The 24324-nt window shown below is 53.8% G+C and overlaps 1 protein-coding gene and 4 non-coding genes across 5 annotated transcripts; all 5 read right to left on the bottom strand.

Annotated features, from left to right (window-relative positions):
* Positions 1 to 8632: 8632 nt before the first annotated feature.
* TRNAH-GUG (transfer RNA histidin (anticodon GUG)) lies at positions 8633 to 8704 on the bottom strand. The gene has a single exon. It is a non-coding gene; the product is annotated as a tRNA-His (tRNA).
* A 5248-nt stretch (positions 8705 to 13952) lies between these two features.
* Positions 13953 to 14024, bottom strand: TRNAH-GUG (transfer RNA histidin (anticodon GUG)). Its single transcript has one exon. It is a non-coding gene; the product is annotated as a tRNA-His (tRNA).
* A 1472-nt stretch (positions 14025 to 15496) lies between these two features.
* TRNAH-GUG (transfer RNA histidin (anticodon GUG)) lies at positions 15497 to 15568 on the bottom strand. Its single transcript has one exon. It is a non-coding gene; the product is annotated as a tRNA-His (tRNA).
* A 2112-nt stretch (positions 15569 to 17680) lies between these two features.
* TRNAH-GUG (transfer RNA histidin (anticodon GUG)) lies at positions 17681 to 17752 on the bottom strand. Its single transcript has one exon. It is a non-coding gene; the product is annotated as a tRNA-His (tRNA).
* Positions 17753 to 22759: 5007 nt separating this feature from the next.
* Positions 22760 to 24104, bottom strand: CCL22 (C-C motif chemokine ligand 22). The gene is made up of 3 exons (XM_035543704.1): positions 23880 to 24104; positions 23364 to 23475; positions 22760 to 22997 (listed from the first exon to the last, which is right to left on the bottom strand). Exons 1-3 carry the CDS (start codon positions 23944 to 23946, stop codon positions 22892 to 22894), a joined length of 285 nt encoding a protein of 94 aa, XP_035399597.1. The 5' UTR covers positions 23947 to 24104; the 3' UTR covers positions 22760 to 22891.
* Positions 24105 to 24324: the final 220 nt, after the last annotated feature.

Genomic DNA, 24324 nt, shown 5'->3' with positions numbered 1-24324 from the left:
GTCCTCCAGCACCTCAAAATGGCACTCTCCTCTTTTGATTGCATTTAGAGCAATAATTTTAACTTTTAAACAGCCGTACCCCCACCTAGACTGCAGGAACCTGCAGGAATGCCTCACATAAGTAGTCCCCAAGCTGGGAGCCCTGGGGCCTGGAAGAGCTGGGAATACCACAGGGGTCTCCTGTGGCGTCTGGATGGTTGGCTTGCTGGCAAGAGCTACCACAGAGAATTTAGGAGGTCTGGCAATTTGGGTGTGGAGTTTTCCTCAGTGGGCTGACAGACTGTAAAGATGTCATCTTTCTAGTGGGTGGCATCCCTGCCCATGGCAAGGGGGGTTGGAACTGTAAGATCTTTAAGGTCCCTTCCGACCCACGCCGTCCTATGACTCTGCCGGTGACCTGGCAGCTGCAGGCAGGGCTGTGGGTTATGGTGCCGCAGGGTTTCTGCAGGGAGGAGCCGCCTGCTGCTTCTCCGTGGGGAGCTGAGGGGAAGCCGCGCTCGAGGTGGCTCCGCTGTGACATTGTCAGAGTGACTCACTTGTGCACATGTGTACATCTGATGTGAAACCCCAATCTTCAGATGGTTCATCATGTGCTGCATCCTCTAATGCAAGCACCTGAAGGCTGTCCCAGCCAGGGAGGGCATTTTTTTTCATGATTCAAAAGTAGGTGGTGTCCCCCCTCCCCCCCAGTGGTCGCAGAGTCATCCAAGAAGTGTGCATCCACTTGATGTTCCACACCTTGCAACGAATGATGTATTTAAATATTTTCCTTTTGGACCATGTGCATGAGCCGTTTTATAGTGTGGGGAGGGGTTAATATCTGTTTCCTCATGTGATAACCATGCAGAGGCAGGAGTGCCAGGGCATTAGGATATAAGGAGCATAAGTCAGTACATGGCCAGGTGAGCAAAGGCCAGCACAGTTACTGAAAGGGGTCTAGAGAGCCCACACATTCATTGCTGTCTTTCTCATAGAAGGTGCGATGTGTCAGCCCTGTAATCTTCCTTAGATATCTGCTGACCTTCATCAACATTTTCACATCTTGGCAAGAGCTACACAGCTCTTTTTGCAGGTCAAAATTATTGTGATTAGATGCCTGCCCTGACAAGAACTGCTTTTTCTCTTGAGCATCGTGTTGCCCACCCATAATAATCCAGTCTTGTTGTGAACCTACATAAATTTGATTTTTAATGACACCTGTGCTGCTCCCACCCCTCCCCAGCCCTGGACAGGGTCTGCAGCCAAGGCACCTATTCTCATGCTCGTGTTACCTGCAGAGTATGCCCAGCGTCTACAAAAAGCAGCTGAAAGGTGGGTCGTGTCCTCGTCATACTGGTACTGTGGACATTATTTTTAGTCTTCCTCATCTGTTTTGCACTAAGCACCAGTGTATTTAGAGGCTGACAAGGCAGTGAGGGAGCTGGATTTGGCAGATCAGTATATTCTCCCTCAACCCCCTGCTCCTGACCATCCAACACTGGAGCACCTGCAATGCGTGTGGGGCTGAGAGCATGCCATGAAGACATAGCCTAACACATGAGTCAAGGCCTGGCCCCACTGTCACATTCCCAACCATGCACAATGTGAAGAGGCAGAGTTCCTACCCCACAGAAACGCGTGCCTGTACCAAGCAGGTGTTTTGGTCACACTGTGCTCTGAGCTTGTAGGATTTGCTCCTTGGGCTGAAAAACTGAAAAACTCAAACAGCAGCTTGTGGAAATGAGTCTTTATTATAACTATTTCCTCCCCTGGGCGTGTCCTGGCAGGGCAGTAACAGCGTAAGGTATGCAGTGTCCAGCTGGTCCATGCTGCTGCAAAGCCCGGCCTCCCTCGGGGCGCAGGCTGGCTCCATGTGCAGTGCCTGTGCCCGCTGCCATACAACCTTCTGGAGAACTACAATGAGCGCTCTCTGCTCCATTTGGAGATAGGAGGGCTGGAGGTGCGAGTCTGACTGTGGATGGCAAAATGCGGATTTCATTTTTTTCTTCAAAGCTTATTTATCACTTTCTTCACCCAGGGCTTCTGAGGGTCAGTACAGACCTTGAAACCAGAAGCAGTCACAATCCTGCAGCAAGAAGTGAGAAAAGATGGTGATAAAACAAACTGTGAGCACTTCCTTTTCTATGTGCAACTTCCCCTCCATTCCCCCAACCTCGATGTACTCCCAGGAATGTGATCCCAGCTGGACCCATCTTTCAGCTGTCTCTGGGGCAGGACAGGATGGGGGAGTGCTGTTCTAGTTCCCAGGCACAATTCTGTGACAAGGTAGGAGACGAATCCAAGCAGTGAGAGTGCTGGATACTTACACTATTGCAGGTAAGGCGCAGATTTTGGGCGTCTCATAGAAACTCCGTATATTTGCAAGCCGAACATTTTTCTGTGCATAATGGAAGCAGCATTCAGTAGGTGTGGGGAGTGCTGTGAATGGAAAGGAAAGGATTTTGTGAAAACTGTTAGCAGCACTGGGCAAAGTCCTTTGTCAGACAACTACACCATACGATATATAAGACAGAGGTTGTGGAGTTTCTTAGCAGCTTCCTGCTCCCTTGCACTGCACTGGGGAAATGGAAGCCCACATGGGGGTTGAAGCTTTCAGGCCAGAGAAAGCTCAGTGCACCCGTGGCGGGGATTTGCTTCCCTTCATGGCGATATGCACAGAACTCCGAAATGCTGACAAAGGTGGGGGGAATGGCACTGGATCCAGCACCCTACAGTCCACATCATAATGTGTGCAGCAGCTGCCAAATTGCACAATGGCATTGGGCTGCTAGGTCTGGGGTGTGAGGTTTTGTGTGTCTCCAAGGTGGGGGTACAACTTGCAAGGTATTTTGGGAATCTGCAAACAGCCGCACGTGCTCTCCAGTGCAGGACCCCTCAACCCACTTGATTATCTAGCTGAGCCCTGGGAAAGAGCTTCCAAGAAGATGATTATCTTCTCCCAGTTACTGCAGCATTTCCCTAAGTCAGCCTGAGAGGTCTCCTCCGCAGAGGGACCTAGCCATCCAGCAAGAACGCAGCTCACCCCATGCTGCCGAGGCAGCACTTTACCACCCAGCACATGCCAGCCCTGGGGCCAGCTTTACTGAGGCCACCCAGCTCAGGGTTCTGTCCCCATCCTTCCCTGCACCCCTGGGACGTGCAGCTCTTTTCCCAGCCAGGAGCCCTTGGGGTCGCTCCTCCTGCCAACAGCACCGTCCCCGCTGGGCTTTCTTCCCTGACCTCCCCAGGGCAACACCCCCAGCCAGGTCCCCAGCCCTGACACCAGCAGTGGCTGGCGAGAGCAGGGTGCTGGCAGCCCGCGAGGTGCCTCACCTGTGGTGCAGTGCTGGGAGAAGGTGAGGAGCAGCATGAGCAGCAGGACTGGTCTTGTGCTGAGCATGGTGGCTGTGCGAGGGCTCTTCCTCCGTGCTGCTTTGTGCTGTCCTGCACGGCGTCTGTGGCCTGGGGTCTTCCTGCGCTGCAATTTATCCTGTGCATGCCACCTACTTGAACTGCTGTTCCAAACATTTTGGATGTTCTAAGAAGCCAGTTCTCAGGATTGAGGGGATTTCCTTAAGATGTGGTTTATTACAGGGGCACATTCAGTGACACGCAGAAGCAGCAGTGGACCAAAACAGCCACTTCCACTTTCTGTGGAAGAGTTGCAAGACTGAAGGGAGGTGTCAAGAGCCTTTGGGGGAACTACACTTTACCCAGGAAAGTAGATAAGAACAATTTTCTGTGAACTTGCTGAGAAAAGCAAGCCATGGGGTCTAATGATTTCACGTTCAAATGATTTTCTAATAGGAGAGACAAACAACAATCAAGAAGAACAAACAACAATCAAGAGGAACAAACAACAATCAGCAGGAACAGGTAGATCACTTACTGATTTGCCTGGATTCAGAGTGTAACTCTTAAACAAAACATCGATTAATGAATCTCCTCCAAACCTGCCTCCCCAACCATCCTGGCCATGTGCTTTCTGCTATGCTGTTACAGAGGGCACTGCATTCAGCATGGCATGGGATGAGAGTTTGTCAGGCAGGAACAGACACACAGGACGGAGTTAGAAGGGGCCCAGAAGCTGGGGGTGTCTGTGTGGGCGTGGGTGAAGATGCTTTTAGTGGGTTTGGGAGACTTGCAGAGAAAGGGAAGAAATGGGGCAATGGCACCAGGGGGCCTGAGGAGAGTCTAGGTCTGATCCCAAATGGAAAGCAAGTGTTGCCTCTGGCCCCTACACTGGTGATTTGATTGAGATGAGAAGGTCAGAGGGATGGAGGACTTATGGTCATCAGTGCAGAGAGGTCATTTCTATGAGGCGGGCAGGGAGATGGGATAAACCCTGCCAAAACCCCCAAAGAGCAGACCCAGACCCCAGAGAGGACCCTGAAGGCAGCACCACAGAAGTTTGGATTCTATGCAGAGAGCTGTGCATGGGGGGGCAAGATACAGCTGTGGTCTGTGAGAGCTGGGGGGTGAGGACCTGCTGGGCACCCATGTGGTATGGTGGCGAGTGGAAGTGTGGGAGGCCAGGACTTCTCAGAGAAGAAAAGTGTAAAGAAAGTTCCTTGAAGATCGTCTCATGTTTGCACAGCTTCTCTGGAAGGAGAAAGGAGAAGAAAACAAATGTGCTGATGACTTCATTTTCTAAGATATAGTCGGCAGCCCACTGGGTCTGGCAGCCTGGTGGCTGTGCAGAGATCTGGGAAGGGCAGTGTTGGGGGCAGATGGCAGCAGAGCAAGGTTGCAAGCCCCATTTGCCAGATCAAGGAGTCCCTTAGGGATGGGGCAGAGGTGGGAACAGCCCTGGGCGGTGCTGATGGTGATGGTGCTGTGTGCAACAGTCCTTGCTGCAGTAGCCGGCCCTGTGCTGGGAGTGCAGAGAACCAAGAAGGATATAATCTCCCAGCCTGCCTTACAGGTCTGAGTTATTTCTAACCCCTTTTTAATCTTTCCACAGATTCTAATGCAACTTTGCCTCTGTAAAAGGGTTCTGCAGGATGAAAACACCCAATACACAGCCTCTGAGCCCCTTTCTACAGCCTCTCCACCTCCCCTGCCCCTCAGGCTCTTCCACCTTCCCCTTTCTAGCGCCCACCACATCTATAATGTGCAGACTCTCGAGCTGAACAAGCCACCAGGGTCGCACCACCTCCTAGACAGGATTTAAAAACAAAAGGTTGTAATTAAGGCCTCTCCAGGAGAGAAAACCGAGCTAATGGATTTTTTTCAGCCATCTCCTCACTCAGAAAACCTTATGTGCCAAGATCTGATCTCCCTGTCAAGGTTTTTTTGAGGGACATGTTCACTTCTCCTTTTCCCTAGCTAATTAATTCTGTCCCCAGTCCAATCAGAATTGTTAGTAGATACCCCAAGTAGTTGCTTTAAAGCAAATGAGTGCATGTGAATTATTTGAAGGCCAGAAGACCCCCCCCCATCAGGTTCATTGCAGGAATGGGCTTGCCTCTATGTCTCTGACCCAGGCGTGGGCCTCTGAGCTTGGGTTTAATTTTCTCCAGCTCCTTCCAAACAGATGTACTGAACCTCCTGTGCTTCCGCCAGGGTTGTTAGGATTCAATAGGAAGAAGAAGAAAATAGGAATTGGAAGAAACAGTGATGGGGAGGTTTCGACGGTCCCTCACAGCTTATGCTGCTCAGTGCAGGCAGCATGCTCAGCGTAAATATCTGCTCCAACATAATCCCTTCAATGTTCCGTAGGAAAAAAACTGCTCCACCATGGTCTTTCAATATTGATGATGGGCTTCGTGACCCCCAGGTGCCCTGGGCTGGAGAACTGTCACAGTGGGAATAAACTCCCAGCCAACCCCGAAAGTGTGTGGGATTTGCTGCTCCACCTGGATCCATACAAGTCCATGGTTCTGGATGGGATTCATCCCAGGGTGCTCAGAGGGCTGGTTGACATCATCACTGGAACTCTCTCAATTATCTTTCAATGGTCTTGGGAATCTGGAGAGGTCCCTGTTGACTGGAAGCTGGCAAATGTACCAATTTTCAAGAAGGGAAGAAAGAAGACCCTGGTAACAACAGGCCTGTCAGTCTCATGTCAGTGCCTGGTAAAATTAGGGAGAAGATTATCCTGGGAGTTATTGAAATGCACCTGGGGGACAATGCAGTCATAGGTCACAGCCAACGTGGGTTCATGAGGGGTGTGTCCTGCTTAACAAATTTAATTTCATTTTATAAGATTACCCATCTAGTTGACCAAGGGAAGACAGCTGATATAATCTTTCTGGATTTCAGTAAAGCTTTTGGTACGGTTTCTCATAGGATCCTACTGGACAAAATGTCCAGCATACTGCTAGATAAAAATACGATGGGTGAACAATTGGCTGATGGGTAGGCCTCAAAGGGTTATGGTAAATGGGGTTATATCAGGCTGGTGGCGAATCACCAGTGAGGTCCCCAGGGCTCCTTTTTAGGGACAATTCTTTTCAATGTTTTCATAAATGATTCGGCTGTAGGACTAGAAGGTGTTTTGAGTAAATTTGCTGACAATACTAAACTAGGAAGAGCTGTTGACTCCATTGAGGGTGGAAAGGCCTTGCAGAGAGATCTGGACAAACTGGAGAGCTGGGCGATCACCAACCACATGAAGTTTAACAAGAGCAAGTGCCCGGTGCTGCACCTGGGACGGGGCAACCCTGGCTATACGTACAGACTGGGAGACAAGACACTGGAGAGCAGCCCCACAGAGAGGGATCTGGGGGTTGTGGTTGACAGCAAGCTGAACATGAGCCAGCAGTGTGCCCTGGCAGCCAGGAGGGCCAACCGTACCCTGGGGTGCATCAAGCACGGCATCGCTAGTCGGTCGAGGGAAGGGATTGTCCCACTCTGCCCTGCGCTGGTGCGGCCTCACCTCGAGTACTGTGTGCAGTTCTGGGCTCCACAGTACAAAAAGGGCATGAAACTGTTGGAGAGTGTCCAGAGGAGGGCTACAAAGATGGTGAAGGGCCTAGAGGGGAAGACGTACAAAGAGCAGCTGAGGTCACTCAGTCTGTTCAGCCTGGACAAGAGGAGGCTGAGGGGAGACATCATTGCAGCCTACAGCTTCCTCACGAGGGGGAGTGGAGGGGCAGGCAGTGATCTATTCTCTCTAGTGACCAGCGATAGGACCCGAGGAAATGGTGTCAAGCTGCGACAAGGGAGGTTCAGGTTGGATATCAGGAAGAGGTTCTTCACTGAGAGGGTGGTCGCGCACTGGAATCACAGACTGTTAGGGATTGGAAGGGACCATGAAAGATCATCTAGTCCAATCCCCCTACCGGAGTAGGAACACCTAAATCATGTCACACAAGAACAGGTTCAGGTGAGTTTTGAAGGGCTTCCCTTCAAAAAGTGGAGGGAAGGGAGACACCTCTGTGAGAGCAGATATAAGAAACAGAAAAAAATACTGTTGCAGCCCCGGCCTCTCCTCAGAGGGCAGAGGCGGATCCTCTCCGCAGGCGGCAGCTCCTGTCAGGAGATCCTGCTCCAGTGTGGGTCCTCTCCACAGTCCCTGCAGGCGTCATTGTTGGGACATGCTGGGGGGGGCTTCTCAGCAGTTCCCCGCCAGCCAGCCATGCTCCCTGCACCAGCTGCCCGTGGTCGTGGTCGCCGGGGCAGATCCTTCTGGCCCCGTCTCTCCCCTTGGCTGGCAGGCAGCAGAAAGCTCTCTTGCCTCTCCAGAGTTGAGCTGGAGGGCAGAAAGGTGCTGCCCCCTGCTCCTTTTGCTCTGCCAGGTGGCCACTGCCTCTTCTGGTGCCCTTCTGGCACAATGGGGAGGCAGGAGGAGGGAAAGGAAAGTGGGGAAAGCTGAGTGATTTCCAGGACGAGCCTCTGAATTCTCCAGCTGTGCTGGGAAGAGGGAGCAGTTGGAGTGCTGTGGCAGCGTGTGGGGAAGCTGTCCCTGCAGCCCCACAGGAGAGATCCCACGAGAGAACCCCCAGGAGCTGCTGCCCATGGGGGACCCACTTTAGAGCACTTTGCTCCTGATGGATGGACCCTGTGGTACGGACCCATGTTTGCAGCAGTTCTTGAAGAGCTGCTGTCTGTGGGAAGCCAACGTGGGATCGATTTGGGAAGGATGGCATCCTGTGGGAGGGACCCCATGTGGAGCAGGGGCAGACAGTGACCGTGAAGGAGAGACGGAGACAAAGCGTTACAGACTGACTGCAGCCCTTTTTTCCCTATTTCCCCTGTGCCGCTTTGGGGGAGGAGGTAGAAGATGGTGGAAGGACGGCAGAAAAGTATTTTGATTTTATTTTTAGTTTTTTTTAGTTATCTTGCTGCTCTAGCGTGTTAGTAGTAGGTAATAAATTACATTAATCTTCCTGTGCTAAGTCTGCTTTGCCCGTGATGATAATTGTTGAGTGATCTCCCTATCCTTATCTCAACCCTTGAGCCCTTCTCACTGTATTTTCTCCCCCCTTTCCTTTGAGGAGGGGGAGAGAGAGAGAGATTGTGGTGGAGCTCAGCTGCTCAGCTAAGTAAAACCTCCACAAACCCTGAGGAGCAGGGAGTACCACAGGGCCGCTACCTCCCCCTTGGACCACAGCATCTTTGCTGACACACCTGCTGGAGCTCCCCTGCAGATGTCTCCCTTGCATTTTCAAAGGCGCCTTTGTGCGCACCCGAATCTCTGCAAAACCATTGCTGTGACTCGGATTCGAACCGAGGTTGCTGCGGCCACAACGCAGAGTACTGACCACTATACGATCACAGCTGTGTGGTGGGAGGCCTCGCACACACCGGGAGCAGAGGCAGGAGAGCGTGCTGGCTGTGACGGACTGCACTGTCCCCTCTCCTGTTGTGGGGCACCCGGCATGGGCCAGGCCATGAAAGCCGGCTATTTTGATCAGGGCAGCTTCGAATGGGCTTGGCTGCTGCTGCTCGGAGCCTCAGCAATGTGGAACAGGGCCCTAAAGCTGCTGTGTGAAACTCTGGAGATGCCGGATGGCAGCCAGAGACAGAGGCTGCTGCAAAGGACGGTGCCGTCTGATGTGCTGCAGCAACGCAGCAGGGAATATCATGCTGTGGGGCAGGATGTGGTAGGGTATGACAGCCTAATACGGCAAAAGTACAGTTAAAGTAGTTCCAGCCAGGGCTAAGTTGTACAGTAGGCATGTAATTAGTAAAATTATGGCATGTCCCCGACCTCCGTGCACAACCTGGGCCTGGTCTGGGAAGGAAGGAGCAGAATGGCAATGGGAGGCCTGGCCCCACTGCCACCTCCCTGCCTGGCCCCAGCCTCTGCCAAGAAATTCCTCCCTTGCAGGCACCGGGGAGTCCAGTTTTCGTGCTTCCTACTCTTTGCTCCTGTTTGGTTTGGAAAGATAATCTCATGTGGGGATTTTTTTTGTCGTTGCCCAGCCCTGGGCAGCAGAAGGGCCCTAGGGCACCCCAGCACCTGCAGGAATCAGTTTCAGGGCCAAATAGAGCTCTATCTGTGTCATGGTCCTTCATGCGCCTTCCCCTGCCTCGGCTCCTGGCACAGACCTGCTGGCAGAAGCAGCACCCCAGTGAGCCTGGCCCCAGCTGAGCTCACCGAGAGGCCTCGTGTCCCATCCCTTGGTGCACTGGGATCCCCTCAAACCGCCAGCCTCCCTGCCCTGCCAGGCTTCCTGAGAAGGGCTGGCCTGGAGCCTCCCTCATACCTGGTGGCCTTTGCCTCATGTGCTGTGGCAGCAGTGCAGGGTGGCCCAGGCCGCCAGGAGCAGGCTGAGGCTGGGGCCGAGGCAGAGGCAGCCGTGCAGTGTCAGTCCCAGGGTATCCAGCATGCTGGGGCCAGAGACAAGTGTCTGTGCCATCCGCTGGAGATGCTCCTCCATGCAACAGAGGCCTCTGTGGCTGCTGTCACCAGGGGATAAGGGCAGGAGTGAGACTGTGAGGTTGCTGCCAGCTCTGTGACACCACCGAGCGCATCACAGAGCCCAGGCGGAGGGCACAGACGCTGGACCAGAGAAGGGCACCCAGCAGGGCCAGTGGCTGGGGGTTCTGCAGGGAGCCCCTGAGCAGGAGGCTTGGATTAGGCCAGGCTTTGCTGGCTGTGGAGAGCGATTTGTAGCTGTCAGGAGAGGGCGGTAAGACCGAGGAAGCCAGGCATTTCACTGGCCCGAAGGTTCCTGGAGCCTCAAGGCAGTCGTTTAAAACACTTCCTCAAACTGAAGCACTCTCTACCTGGCAATACCTACTCCTGACTTGGATAGTGCTGCTTTTCCTGGCCATGGCTGAGAGGTTCTGGTGAGTTTATGGCAGTTGTTTGACCGGTGGCTTATTGCTATAGTTCTGCCTTTGCCTTTTTGGTCATGGTTGCCAATGCTGAAGGATTTCTTCAGAGAGGGTTGTGGTGGCATGAGTCTCAAGGAAGAACATCGCCAGTGTGCAAGTACCTTCACAGCTGCATTCCAGGGCTTTGGAAGTGTTGTTTCCACCTAGCCAAAAGTACCCCTTTGGCAACAGCATCTTTGGCTACTAAGAGTACTCAACTGTTCTATTCAAATCCAAAGTATTGTGCGAGTACAAGAATATTTCCAATTCATTCATTGTTTTCTGTCCATACCAGCCCATTTTGATTTCTAAGGTAGTGCTTTTGTCAATGAAAACTTTTGGGATGAAAGTATTATCAGTTCTAGTGAGGTTGCAATTGGTCTGCACACCAAGGAAATCATGTGCACATCCTGTCCCTCACTTTTTCTCTGTGCCAATGGGCGTTTGCATTTGAATTTGTGTAAAGCTAGGGTGGCCCGTCTTCTAAAAGGAGGAATGTGAGAATGGCCTAAAATACCCCTCTTGTTATATTTTGTAGCTATGCATCCGGGTTCAAGGGAATTGCTGCCAAGGACAGCTTTCTCGTGCCATCCTGGGGCCATGGAAACAACACCTACAATCAGTTTCATTTCCTTCAGTGGCAATTGCCGGCATCCATTTAACAGCCAGGTTATTTTGCTGGTGTTCTGCTTTTGTTTGCTTTGGGGATGTACAAACAAGCATGCTTATAGACATTAGAAAGCACCTCCTGGCAATAAACAAATTACACTGCTCACCAAAAGTTATGACATCTTGCAATCTATCAACATATGTATGTTCCTCATTGGTCAGTATAGTTCATGACTCCTATCCTTTATGACTTGGAGCTTTAGAGGGTCAGTGGGTTGAGCGGTCCTTGCAGGAGCTCCCCCCAGACAGCTGGTCTCTTTGGGCAATCTCACTTCTAGTGCCTCGACTGCCTGCAGTCGTACCACACCTGAGAATTTCTGGGGGAACCACAGAATGGCTTGGGTTGGAAGGGACCTTAAGGATCATCTAGTTCCAGCCCCCTTGCCACAGGCAGGGATGCCACCCACTAGATCAGGTTGCTTAGGGCCTCGTCTAACCTGGTCTTGAACACCTCCAGGGATGGGGCATTCCCAGCCTCTCTGGGCAACCTGTGCAAGTGCCTTACCACCCTCTGAGTGAAGAATTTCCTCCTAATCTCTAATCTATATCTCCCCTCTTTTAGTTTAAAACCCTTCCCCCTTGTCCTGTCATTATGGGATTGAGCAAAGAGTCGCTCTCCATCTTTTTTAGAAGTCCCCTTTAAGTACTGAAATATTGCAATGAGGTCACCCCGGAGCCTTCTCTTCTGTAGGCTGAACAGGCCCAGCTCCCTCAGCCCTTCTTCATAGGAGAGGTGCTCCAGCCCCTTGATCATCTTTGTGGCCCTCTTCTGCACCCACTCTAACAGATCAGCATGCTTCTTGTGCTGGGGGCTCCAGACCTGGACGCAGGACTCCAGGTGGGGCCTCACAAGGGCAGTGTAGAGGGGGACACTCACCTCCCTCCCCTGCTGCCCACTCCTCTGTTGATGCAGCCCAGGATGCAGTTGGCCTTCTGGGCCGCATGTGTGCACTGCTGCCTCACATCGAGCTTTTTGTCCACCAGAACCCCCAAGTCCTTCTCTGCGGGGCTGCTCTCAGTGAGTTCTTCTCCCAGCCTGTCCTCATGTCTGGGATTGCGCCAGCCCAGGTGCTGCACCTTGCACTTGGACTTGTTGAACCTCATTAGGTTCATGTGGACCCAATTCTCCAGCTTGTCCAGGTCCCTTTGGATGGCATCCCTTCCTTCTGTTGTATCAACTGCACCACTCAGCTTGGTGTCATCTGCAAACTTGGTGAGGGTGCACTCAATCCCACTGTCTATGTCATTGATAAAGTTATTAAACAGTACCAGTCCTAGGACAGACCCCTGAGGGACACCGCTCGTCACCAGCCTCCACTTGGACATAGAGCCATTGACCACCACTCTCTGGGTGTGACCATCGAGCCAACTCCTTATCCACTGAATGGTCCACCCATCAAATCCATCTCTCTCCACTTTGGAGACCAGCGTGTCACGTGGGACTGTGTCAAAGGACTTGTAGAAGTCCAGGTAGATGACATCGGTCGGTCTTCCTTTGTCAACCGATGCACTCACTCCATCACAGAAGGCCACCAGATTGGTCAGGCACGATTTACCCTTGGTGAAGTCATGCTGGCTGTCTTGAATCACCTCCTTGTCTTGCATGTGCCTCGACACTGCTTCCAGGAGGATCTTTTCCATGATCTTGTCAGGCACAGAGGTGAGGCTCACTGGTCTGTAGTTCCCTGGATCCTCCTTTCTACCCTTTTTAAAAATGGGAGTGATATTTTCCTTTTTCCAGTCATTCATCAGGGACTTCACCTGACTGCCAGGACTTTTCAAATATGATGGAGAGAGGCTTGGCAACTACTTCAGGACCATTACTTCGGCAACTACTTCGCCAACTCCTTCAGGACCTGGGATGCATGTCATCAGGCCCCATAGACTTGTATGTGTTTTGTTTCATCAGGTGGTCCTGAACCTGCTCTTCACGAACAGTGGGTGGGACTTTGATCCCTCAGCCTCCATCTACGGGTTCAGGGAAACAGAATTCAGCCTGCTGTGCACCTCCTGCCTCAGAAAACAGAAAACTTAGGAAGCCTGACTGGCAGTGAAGACTGAGGCAAATAAGTTGTTGAGTACCTCAGCCTTCTCCATGTCTGTCGTTACCAGTTCACCCTTCTCATCCATCAGAGGGGGTACACTCCCCTTGGCCTTTCTTTTCTGAGCAATGTACCTATAGAATCCCTTCCTGTTATTCTTTGCATCCCTTGCCAAGCTCAGTTCCATCTGTGCCTTGGCTTTCCTGATCCCATCCCTGCACATCTGCACTGCATCCCTGGCCACATGTCCCCTGTGCATTCCTCTGCATGTGCATTTCCTTCTTGCACCTCAGTTTGACCAGCAGGTCCTTGCTCAGCTGTCCCGGTTGTCTGCCCTCCCTGCCTGCTTTTTTACACAGGGGGATGGAGAGTTCTTGCGCTCTAAGAAAAACATCCTTAAAGAGTTGCCCGCTCTGCTCAGCTCCTTTGTCCCTAAGGCCTTGAGGGCTGAATGGGCTTTGCAGCCACATACATGTCCAAAGCAGCAGGTGGACCCCAGCTCCACAGGGGTTCCTCTATCAGGGGTCAGGGAGACATCTCCACCCCAAGAGAAAAACCTAGAGGAGGCCTGCAGAACCCATGGCCTTGCTTCACAGTAGCTTCCGTGTTTTGAGGGACATGCTTTTACTACTCAGGCTTTTAATGTACTTGCAGCCCTTTTTCAGCACACTCATCTTGCTTGCACACAGGACAACGAAGCTGCTGAAGGGCCTAAAGAACAAGTCTTATGAGGAGTGGCTGAGGGAGCTGGGGTTCTTTAGCCTGGAGAACAGAAGGCTTGGGGGAGACCATATTGAGCAGTTGTGGTGGAGCTCAGCTGCTCAGCTAAGTAAAACCTCCACAAACCCTGAGGAGCAGGGAGTACCACAGGGCCGCTACCTCCCCCTTGGACCACAGCATCTTTGCTGACACACCTGCTGGAGCTTCCCTGCAGATGTCTCCCTTGCATTTTCAAAGGCGCCTTTGTGCGCACCCGAATCTCTGCAAAACCATTGCTGTGACTCGGATTCGAACCGAGGTTGCTGCGGCCACAACGCAGAGTACTGACCACTATACGATCACAGCTGTGCGGTGGGAGCATCTCCTCCCCACCTTCCACTGGACCCCTGGTGTGTGCAGAGCTGTTCTGCACACTTGTGCTCCGTACAATTTACTCTCTGGGCAGCACTTGCCCCTTTCTTCCATGCTTTTCCACAGAGGGAGCACCAGCTGTGTGGATGGGCTCAGCTGTTGCAGACATTGGTGCTACTGTGGAGTTGGCTGGGACCAGCTGGAACTGGCTGCAACTGGCTGAGTCTGGCCCAGGACAGCACTGGCCTCTCTTCAGAGGGCAGAGGCGGATCCTCTCCGCAGGCGGCAGCTCCTGTCAGGAGATCCTGCTCCAGTGTGGGTCCTCTCCACAGTCCCTGCAGGCGTCATTGTTGGGACATGCTGGGGGGGGCTTCTCAGCAGTTCCCCGCCAGCCAGCCATGCTCCCTGCACCAGCTGCCCGTGGTCGTGGTCGCCGGGGCAGATCCTTCTGGCCCCGTCTCTCCCCTCGGCTGGCAGGCAGCAGAAAGCTCTCTTGCCTCTCCAGAGTTGAGCTGGAGGGCAGAAAGGTGCTGCCCCCTGCTCCTTTTGCTCTGCCAGGTGGCCACTGCCTCTTCTGGTGCCCTTCTGGCACAATGGGGAGGCAGGAGGAGGGAAAGGAAAGTGGGGAAAGCTGAGTGATTTCCAGGACGAGCCTCTGAATTCTCCAGCTGTGCTGGGAAGAGGGAGCAGTTGGAGTGCTGTGGCAGCGTGTGGGGAAGCTGTCCCTGCAGCCCCACAGGAGAGACCCCATGAGAGAACCCCCAGGAGCTGCTGCCCATGGGGGACCCACTTTAGAGCACTTTGCTCCTGATGGATGGACCCTGTGGTACGGACCCATGTTTGCAGCAGTTCTTGAAGAGCTGCTGTCTGTGGGAAGCCAACGTGGGATCGGTTTGGGAAGGATGGCATCCTGTGGGAGGACCCCATGTGGAGCAGGGGCAGACAGTGGCTGTGAAGATGCGACGGAGACGAAGAGTTACGGACTGACTGCAGCCCTTTTTTCCCTATTTCCCCTGTGCTGCTTTGGGGGAGGACGTAGAAGATGGTGAGTGGACGGCAGAAAGGTGTTTTGATTTTATTATTTTTTTTTTAGTTATCTTGCTGCTCTAGCATGTTAGTAATAGGTAATAAATTATATTAATCTTCCTGTGCTAAGTCTGCTTTGCCCGTGATGATAATTGTTGAGTGATCTCCCTATCCTTATCTCAACCCTTGAGCCCTTCTCACTGTATTTTCTCCCCCCTTTCCTTTGAGGAGGGGGAGAGAGAGAGAGATTGTGGTGGAGCTCAGCTGCTCAGCTAAGTAAAACCTCCACAAACCCTGAGGAGCAGGGAGTACCGCAGGGCCGCTACCTCCCCCTTGGACCACAGCATCTTTGCTGACACACCTGCTGGAGCTCCCCTGCAGATGTCTCCCTTGCATTTTCAAAGGCGCCTTTGTGCGCACCCGAATCTCTGCAAAACCATTGCTGTGACTCGGATTCGAACCGAGGTTGCTGCGGCCACAACGCAGAGTACTGACCACTATACGATCACAGCTGTGTGGTGGGAGGCCTCGCACACACCGGGAGCAGAGGCAGGAGAGCGTGCTGGCTGTGACGGACTGCACTGTCCCCTCTCCTGTTGTGGGACACCCGGCATGGGCCAGGCCATGAAAGCCGGCTATTTTGATCAGGGCAGCTTCAAATGGGCTTGGCTGCTGCTGCTCGGAGCCTCAGCAATGTGGAACAGGGCCCTAAAGCTGCTGTGTAAAACTCTGGAGATGCCGGATGGCAGCCAGAGACAGAGGCTGCTGCAAAGGACGGTGCTGTCTGATGTGCTGCAGCAACGCAGCAGGGAATATCATGCTGTGGGGCAGGATGTGGTAGGGTATGACAGCCTAATATGGCAAAAGTGCAGTTAAAATAGTTCCAGCCAGGGCTAAGTTGTACAGTAGGCGTGTAATTAGTAAAATTATGGCATGTCCCCGACCTCCGTGCACGACCTGGGCCTGGTCTGGGAAGGATGGAGCAGAATGGCACTGGAAGGCCTGGCCCCACTGCCACCTCCCTGCCTGGTCCCAGCCCCTGCCCCTACTGAGAAATCGTTCCCTTGCAGCAGGCTCAGACACAGAGGAGCCCAGTGGTCGGTGCTACCTACTCTTTGCTCCTGTCTGGTTTGGAAAGGAAATCTCGTGTGGGTAATCTTTTTGTCTTTTTACCCACTTTTTGACTGGCCTGTGCCGCATCAAGGCATGAGGGAGTGGCGTGACGTGGCCCAGGGTGGACACTGACCAAGAGAGACACATCCAATGTGAGCGTGATCCCCTCTTCATTTGCTTGCCCCCTTCAGGACCTCCTCTTCCCTTTGGCACCCTGAGGTGGGCTCGCCTAATGAGGACAAGGACAGCCAAGATTTTGCTCTCCCAGAGCCATCCTGCGCCTGCCTTTCACCTCCCTGCCAGTGCTCCCAGGCCCTCACAACAGTGCAAGAGCCCAAAGAGGGACATCAGAATGGTCCCATGAGCCCTGCGTAGGGGCTGCTTTCTGGAAGTCCCCCTCAGCTGAGGTGGGCAGCATGGTTAGGGGTGCTGTGTTCTTCATCCCGCAGACGTGGTGAGCCTCAGAGCCCTCCCAGATGTCTCTGTTCATATCAGTGCAGCTGCCCAGAAGAGGTGGAGTTTTAATAGGAATGGGTTTAATGGATTTAACAGTACTAGGAAGAATCAGTAATGGGGAGGCCTCCACGTTCCCTCGCAGCTTCTGTCCCACGCAGCACAGGCAGTAGGGGATATTTTTCCATCGGACATCCACTTTCCTGGTGCTCAACCCTGGATCTTGAGGGTGAGCAGGTGGATGTGGCCTGAAGGAGGTTTCGGCCCATGGAGAGCCTCCGGTGGAGCAGGCTACAGGCAAGAGCTGCAGCCCGTGGAGGGGAGCCTACACAGGAGTCCACACAGCTGCCCGGCAGGAGCTGCTGCCCATGGGGGACCCACGTTAGAGCACTTTGCTCCTGATGGATGGACCCTGTGGTACGGACCCATGTTTGCAGCAGTTCTTGAAGAGCTGCTGTCTGTGGGAAGCCAATGTGGGATCGGTTTGGGAAGGATGGCATCCTGTGGGAGGGACCCCATGTGGAGCAGGGGCAGACAGTGGCTGTGAAGATGCGACGGAGACGAAGAGTTACGGACTGACTGCAGCCCTTTTTTCCCTATTTCCCCTGTGCTGCTTTGGGGGAGGACGTAGAAGATGGTGAGTGGACGGCAGAAAGGTGTTTTGATTTTATTATTTTTTTTTTAGTTATCTTGCTGCTCTAGCATGTTAGTAATAGGTAATAAATTATATTAATCTTCCTGTGCAAAGTCTGCTTTGCCCGTGATGATAATTGTTGAGTGATCTCCCTGTCCTTATCTCAACCCTTGAGCCCTTTTCACTGTATTTTCTCCCCCCTTTCCTTTGAGGAGGGGGAGAGAGAGAGAGATTGTGGTGGAGCTCAGCTGCTCAGCTAAGTAAAACCTCCACAAACCCTGAGGAGCAGGGAGTACCGCAGGGCCGCTACCTCCCCCTTGGACCACAGCATCTTTGCTGACACACCTGCTGGAGCTTCCCTGCAGATGTCTCCCTTGCATTTTCAAAGGCGCCTTTGTGCGCACCCGAATCTCTGCAAAACCATTGCTGTGACTCGGATTCGAACCGAGGTTGCTGCGGCCACAACGCAGAGTACTGACCACTATACGATCACAGCTGTGTGGTGGGAGGCCTCGCACACACCGGGAGCAGAGGCAGGAGAGCGTGCTGGCTGTGACGGACTGCACTGTCCCCTCTCCTGTTGTGGGACACCCGGCATGGGCCAGGCCATGAAAGCCGGCTATTTTGATCAGGGCAGCTTCGAATGGGCTTGGCTGCTGCTGCTCGGAGCCTCAGCAATGTGGGACAGGGACCTAAAGCTGCTGTGTAAAACTCTGGAGATGCCGGATGGCAGCCAGAGACAGAGGCTGCTGCAAAGGACGGTGCTGTCTGATGTGCTGCAGCAACGCAGCAGGGAATATCATGCTGTGTGGCAGGATGTGGTAGGGTATGACAGCCTAATACAGCAAAAGTATAGTTCAAGTAGTTGTACAGTAGGCATGTAATTAGTAACACGCCGTGGTGAGCCTCAGAGCTGTCCCAGATGTCTCTGCTCATATCAGTGCAGCTGCCCAGAAGAGGCGGAGTTTTAATAGGAAAAGGTTTAATGGATTTAACGGGAAAGAGTCAGTGACGGGGAGGCCTTTGCATTACCTTGCAGCTTCTGTCCCACGCAGCACAGGCAGCAGGGTTTTTTTTTCCATCGGATACCCGTTTTCCTGGTGCCCAGCCCTGGGTCTCGAGGGCAGTGCTGCATGTGGAGCGCTGCACGCTGCTCTTAGGGGACTGACAGCAGTGCCTGGAGTTCTGCCAGGGACCCTGCAGGCAAGCCCCATTGGTGGTGTAGCTTCCTCTCATGCACGTGCATCTTCAGGGCCTCCCGCACATCCTCATGCAGGAACAGGGCCTAGGGGTCTGCTGCCCATCCAGAGCAAGCTGCTCCTGCAGCCGTGCGCACTCACCTCAGCATCTGCAAAGATGGGGGACATGGAGCACTGTGAGCAAAAGTCTGCTGGGACGGGCCCTGCGCCTGGGCCAGGTGGCCAGCTGGCCTCTTGAAGATGGGGCCTGGCTGCCTCTGGCTAGGATGCGGCCCAGCCCTGGGCAGAAGAGGGGCCCTAGGGGACCCCAGCACCTGCAGGAATCAGTTTCAGGGCCAAATAGAGCTCTATCTGTGTCATGATCCTTCATGCGCCTTCCCCTGCCTCGGCTCCTGGCACAGACCTGCTGGCAGAAGCAGCACCCCAGTGAGCCTGGCCCCAGCTGAGCTCACCGAGAGGCCTCGTGTCCCATCCCTTGGTGCACTGGGATCCCCTCAAACCGCCAGCCTCCCTGCCCTGCCAGGCTTCCTGAGAAGGGCTGGCCTGGAGCCTCCCTCATACCTGGTGGCCTTTGCCTCATGTGCTGTGGCAGCAGTGCAGGGTGGCCCAGGCCGCCAGGAGCAGGCTGAGGCTGGGGCCGAGGCAGAGGCAGCCGTGCAGTGTCAGTCCCAGGGTATCCAGCATGCTGGGGCCAGAGACAAGTGTCTGTGCCATCCGCTGGAGATGCTCCTCCATGCAACAGAGGCCTCTGTGGCTGCTGTCACCAGGGGATAAGGGCAGGAGTGAGACTGTGAGGTCGCTGCCAGCTCTGTGACACCACCGAGCGCATCACAGAGCCCAGGCGGAGGGCACAGACGCTGGACCAGAGAAGGGCACCCAGCAGGGCCAGTGGCTGGGGGTTCTGCAGGGAGCCCCTGAGCAGGAGGCTTGGATTAGGCCAGGCTTTGCTGGCTGTGGAGAGCGATTTGTAGCTGTCAGGAGAGGGCGGTAAGACCGAGGAAGCCAGGCATTTCACTGGCCTGAAGGTTCCTGGAGCCTCAAGGCAGTCGTTTAAAACACTTCCTCAAAGTGAAGCACCTCTCTACCTGGCAATACCTACTCCTGACTTGGATAGTGCTGCTTTTCCTGGCCATGGCTGAGAGGTTCTGGTGAGTTTATGGCAGTTGTTTGACCGGTGGCTTATTGCTATAGTTCTGCCTTTGCCTTTTTGGTCATGGTTGCCAATGCTGAAGGATTTCTTCAGAGAGGGTGGTTTTCTAGCCACCCTCCTGGACTTTTCAGCCACCTGGAAATCCTAACGGTGGCCTGGCTGCAACACCCGTCGTAACACAGGATCTGGACCAGGGTCCTGCTGTCCATGCAGAGCAGGTTGCTCCTGCAGCTAAATGTGCTTGCCTCAGCACCTGCAAGAGATGGGGGCCATTTTGTGCCCTGAGTAAGAATCTACCAGGACCGGCCCTGGGCAGAAGCCTGGTGGCCAGCTGGCAGCTAAAGAAGGGGTCTGGCTCCCCCTGGCCTGGATGAGGGCCAGACTTGGGCAGCACAGGGGCCCTGGGCCAAGAGGGACACTGGCATCTGGAGGAAAGACCTTTTCCCCCAGGCCTTGTGTCCAGATGGCAGCCGAAAATGGGGGCCCAGCTGCTCCTTGTTTGGTTGTGGCCCAGCCCTGGGCAGCAGCCAGGCCCCCAGGCTGAAGAGCCAGGGCCACAGTCCCCCCAGGCCTGGTGGCCAGCTCAAGATGGGGACCCTTTGCGTATGGCTTTTATGCACCCTACTTGTATGGCCCTGTGCTGGCAAGAGTTGCTGGAGTCCCAAGAGGAAGAGGAGTACGGACAGCAGGAGGCTCTGGCCCACGTGGCAAGGAGCCTCAGCTGCCTCTCCCTGGGCTGCAGCACCCACAGTCAAAGTCATAGCACAGGAACTGGTGGCCAGTTGGCAGCTGAGGATGGAGCTGGAGGTTTTGGTAGCCCAGGCCCTGCTGGCTGGTATTTATAGCTGTCAGGGTTCTAAGACCAAGGAAACAGCATGTTTCAATGGCCCAAGGGCTCATGAAGACTCCAGGTAGTATTTTGAAAGACTTCCTCAAACTGAAGACCTTCTGGTCCACCCCAGAAATGTCCACCTGCCTTTTTATGTCCATGAGCCCTCAGATTCTGAGACTTGCAGTGTGTCAGGATTGTCTGTCAGCACCAAATCTTTTCTTTCATGGAAGCCACTGCCAAAGGTGCTGCTGCCAAATTCCTGTTCCCAAGGAGATGGGAGTTCCAGCACCAAGGCTGTCAGCTTCTCAACATTATGTCTTCTTGCCCTGCCAAGGGGTTGAAGCTTGGTCGGTCTGTGGGGTTAGGGTACTGCCACCCCCCAATCTCCTCCTTAGGGGCAATGAAGCTTCAAAGCTGCGTTGCAAAATACACAGCTGTGCACATGGGTCAACAGTGGGTCAGCAGTTTGTATAATAAAAACATGGAGAGCTTTTCCTGGGTGGCTATTGCTTGGGGACTGCCAATCAGCCAGCTGATGCTGAGTGGTTGGTTTGGTATCACTTGGTATTATGATTCTGTGTTTTGTTTTTGCTTTTTATTTTTTCCCCCTTACTTATGAAACCTTGTCAGGAAAAAGAGAAGGAAGTGTGCCAATGTTTGGAGCCTGGCCAAAGTCTTCCCATGTGTGCATTACACATGATGAAGTTCTGCTTGCCTGGTTTGCCATCTGCATGCCGTTGTGAAGTTGTAAATGAATTCCTTAATTTGCTTGGTTTGCACATGCAGCTTTTACTTTACCTGTTAAACCATCTTCATCTCACCCTCTCACCCCACAAGGTTTTGCACTCTTACCGCCATCCCGCCAGGGGTTTGAGCAAGCTGTGTGGGTCTTAGCTGCCTGCTGAGGTTCAACTACGACAGCAGGGGTGCGGACTACAGGATCCGGGGGCTTCTGAAGCAGTACTTGCTGTACGTGTCTGCAGCCAAAGACCCCTCTGGTAGCCTCTGTTTCCAAAGTGGCTGCCAGACCTTCCTGTCCCCCAGCTCTCCTGCAATCCCCGAAGCAGCAGGGTCCTTCTTGCAGGGTCCTGCAGTGCAGCAGGGGATTGTGGTGTGCAGAGGAGCAGAGGAGCCTCTGGTACCTAGGCAGCCATTGGCGCGCGGCTTTCCTCCATTCCCGTGGCAACAAGCAGCAGCCTTCACCCCTCTGAAGACAGGCTGAGTGAGCAGGGGTTTGGCCTGGAGAAAAGAGGGCTCTGGGGAGACTTTATAGCAGCCTTCCATTGTCTAAAGGGGGCCTACAGGAAAGCTGGGGAGGGACTCTGTCAGGGAGTGTGGTGATAGGACAAATGGTAATGACTTTAATCTAAAAAAGGGTGGATTTCAATTAGATATTTGGAAGAAATTCTTTACCATGAGGGTGCTGAGGCACGGGAACAGGCTGCCCAGAGAAGCTGTGGATGCCCCATCCCTGGAAATGTTCAAGGCCAGGTTGGATGGGGCTTGGAGCAACCTGTTCTAGTGGGAGGTGTCCTTGCCCGTGGCAAGGGCATTGGAATTAGATGATCTTTAAGGCCCCTCCCAACCCAAACCACCCTGTGATTCTGCAGTTCGGCTGAAACCAAAATGGTGTCCCCCTGCCACAACTGCTGAGGCTGGAACCCAGACAGAGGGCCCACAACCTGCCCAGGCAGACGCCTACACCACGTGCTGCAGGGGGACCGCCTGCTCCACAGGCTGCAGATGAACCTCTGCTCCATGCCTGGAGAACCTCCTGCCCCCCTTCTGCACTGACCTTGGTGGCTGCAGGGCTGTGATGAGGGGGAATCTCATTTCTCACCCCTCTCTCCCAGCTGCTTTGTGCAGCAGTTTTTCTCCCTTTCTACTGTGTGCTCTCCCGAGGCACAACTAGCAGCACTGGAGGGCTCAGCTCTGGCCAGCGGCAGTTCCCTTTGGAGCTGGCTGTTCTCGAACACGGGGCAGCTGCTGGGCTGTTCTCTCAGAAAGGCCATGTCTCCAACTCCCCCCTCCCCCCCCCCATACCTTGCCACATAAACCCAGTACACCCCCTCCCGGTCCAGCCCCAGTGAGACTCACAAGGCTTCAGGAGGCAGTGGAAGAGCCCTCATCCCACCCCAGCCCCTTGGCACCCACCATGAGTGGCTCCATGCCCTGACCAGCCAGCGGCAGCACTCTGCTGGGACTGGGAGAGAGAAGGACGCCATTCCTTGATAGTGTGTGAACTAAACCTTTATTTAAGGTGTATTTATTTGCTCCATGGGTGGAAGCTGGCAGGGCTGCAGCATCCCAGGATCTGGTGCCTGGCTGGTCAGTGCAGCACAAGGCTCTGGGGAGGCCGTGCCATCCATCAGCATCAAGGACCTCTGCAGGATGCTGTGTAGAAATATTCCCATCAGAAAGTTGGGTAGCCTGAACTGGGGTGTCTGCTCTGCATCAGGAGGCATGAGACTTCTTCCTTTTGAGAAGTTTCTCAACTGCTTTCTCCACCCAACGTATCTTTGGGTTTGCACAGATCTTGGTCCCGTTCCTGGTCTCAAACCTGACGAGATGAAAGGCAAAGGTTGGTGGGAAACAACAGCTGCAATCCCAGACCCATGTCCTCCCTCTTCCCTTCCCTGCAATCCTTTTCCCTTCCCTGTGGCCCTAGATGCTCTGAAGAGCCTTCAGGAGCCCCAATGGACTTGCGTCCTTAACCATGCTCTGTAGAAGTGGCCAGAGAGTTGTGTCCTCCCCGCTTTGTGCTGCCAGTCAGCCACCCTGCTGCAGCCCCTCCTGTGGATAGAGGCCACATAGACCTGCCCTGGTCCTCTGCAGAGGGCTGGGTCCTGTCACCAGATGGGATGGAATAAAGCACCTGCAGCATCCCAGGAGACAGTACAATGGTAGGGAAATTACAAGGACTTACACAATTCCTGGGTAAAAACACTCTTTGGGAGTCGTGTAGAAATTCTTCAGCACATCAGACCGGAGAGGTGACTTTAAGTAATCAAAGCAGCATTCTGAAGGTGTGTGCAGAACTGGAGAAGGGAGAGAAAGTGAGATTGTGGATGCTGGTTTGGAAAGCAGTCTTTAAGTCATTTCCCCATAAGAAAGCTGACACACACAAAATCCCTCAATTTCTGCAGCTGCTGCTGCAAGGAGCCCCAGGTGACTTCCTTCCTGCGGCAGGAGGAGGCACCACCAGCCCCATGCCAAGGCCACCCAGCTCAGGGTTCTGTCCCCATCCTTCCCTGCACCCCTGGGACGTGCAGCCCTTTTCCCAGCCAGGAGCCCTTGGGGTCGCTCCTCCTGCCAACAGCACCGTCCCCGCTGGGCTTTCTTCCCTGACCTCCCCAGGGCAACACCCCCAGCCAGGTCCCCAGCCCTGACACCAGCGGTGGCTGGCGAGAGCAGGGTGCTGGCAGCCCGCGAGGTGCCTCACCTGTGGTGCAGTGCTGGGAGAAGGTGAGGAGCAGCACGAGCAGCAGGACTGGTCTTGTGCTGAGCATGGTGGCTGTGCGAGGGCTCTTCCTCAGTACAGTGCTGCTCTGCCTCTTCTGAAGAGCTGCAATGTCAGCTCAGGCAGGGAGGTGCTGCAATTTATCCTCTCCACCCCCTCCCCATTTTAGCTCTTTTCCAAAGAATTTCTACCAAATTCAAGTGAAAGCCCTATGCATTTGCTTAGGGCAAGGGAATTTCCATGTCACGTGGCACCTCTAGGGTTACAGACAGAGGTAATCCCTAGAAAGAAAGGACAAGCAGACCTCAATAACTTCTCTGTAAACTGAGACTGGCCTGTGGGAAAGCCACAAAGCTGAAGAGGGAAGTGAAATCCTCCTCCACGGAAGCAGAGACTGAAGGGCTCCAAAACCCACAGAGAATGGATT

Source organism: Cygnus atratus, chromosome 12, assembly GCF_013377495.2.
Source record: "Cygnus atratus isolate AKBS03 ecotype Queensland, Australia chromosome 12, CAtr_DNAZoo_HiC_assembly, whole genome shotgun sequence".
Lineage (NCBI taxonomy): Eukaryota > Metazoa > Chordata > Aves > Anseriformes > Anatidae > Cygnus > Cygnus atratus.
Note: the sequence above shows the minus strand (reverse complement) of the source record. Positions and strands in the feature narration are given on the sequence as shown.

Bases quoted from the DNA above. Each gene is read 5' to 3' on its own strand.
- CCL22 (XM_035543704.1), bottom strand. From the start codon at position 23,946: ATGCTCAGCACAAGACCAGTCCTGCTGCTCGTGCTGCTCCTCACCTTC. The intron at 23,476-23,879 runs GTGAGGCACCTC...TCCCTTCTCCAG, and splicing joins CTCCCAGCACTGCACCACAG to TTCTGCACACACCTTCAGAA. The intron at 22,998-23,363 runs GTAAGTCCTTGT...TCATCTCGTCAG, and splicing joins TGTTTTTACCCAGGAATTGT to GTTTGAGACCAGGAACGGGA.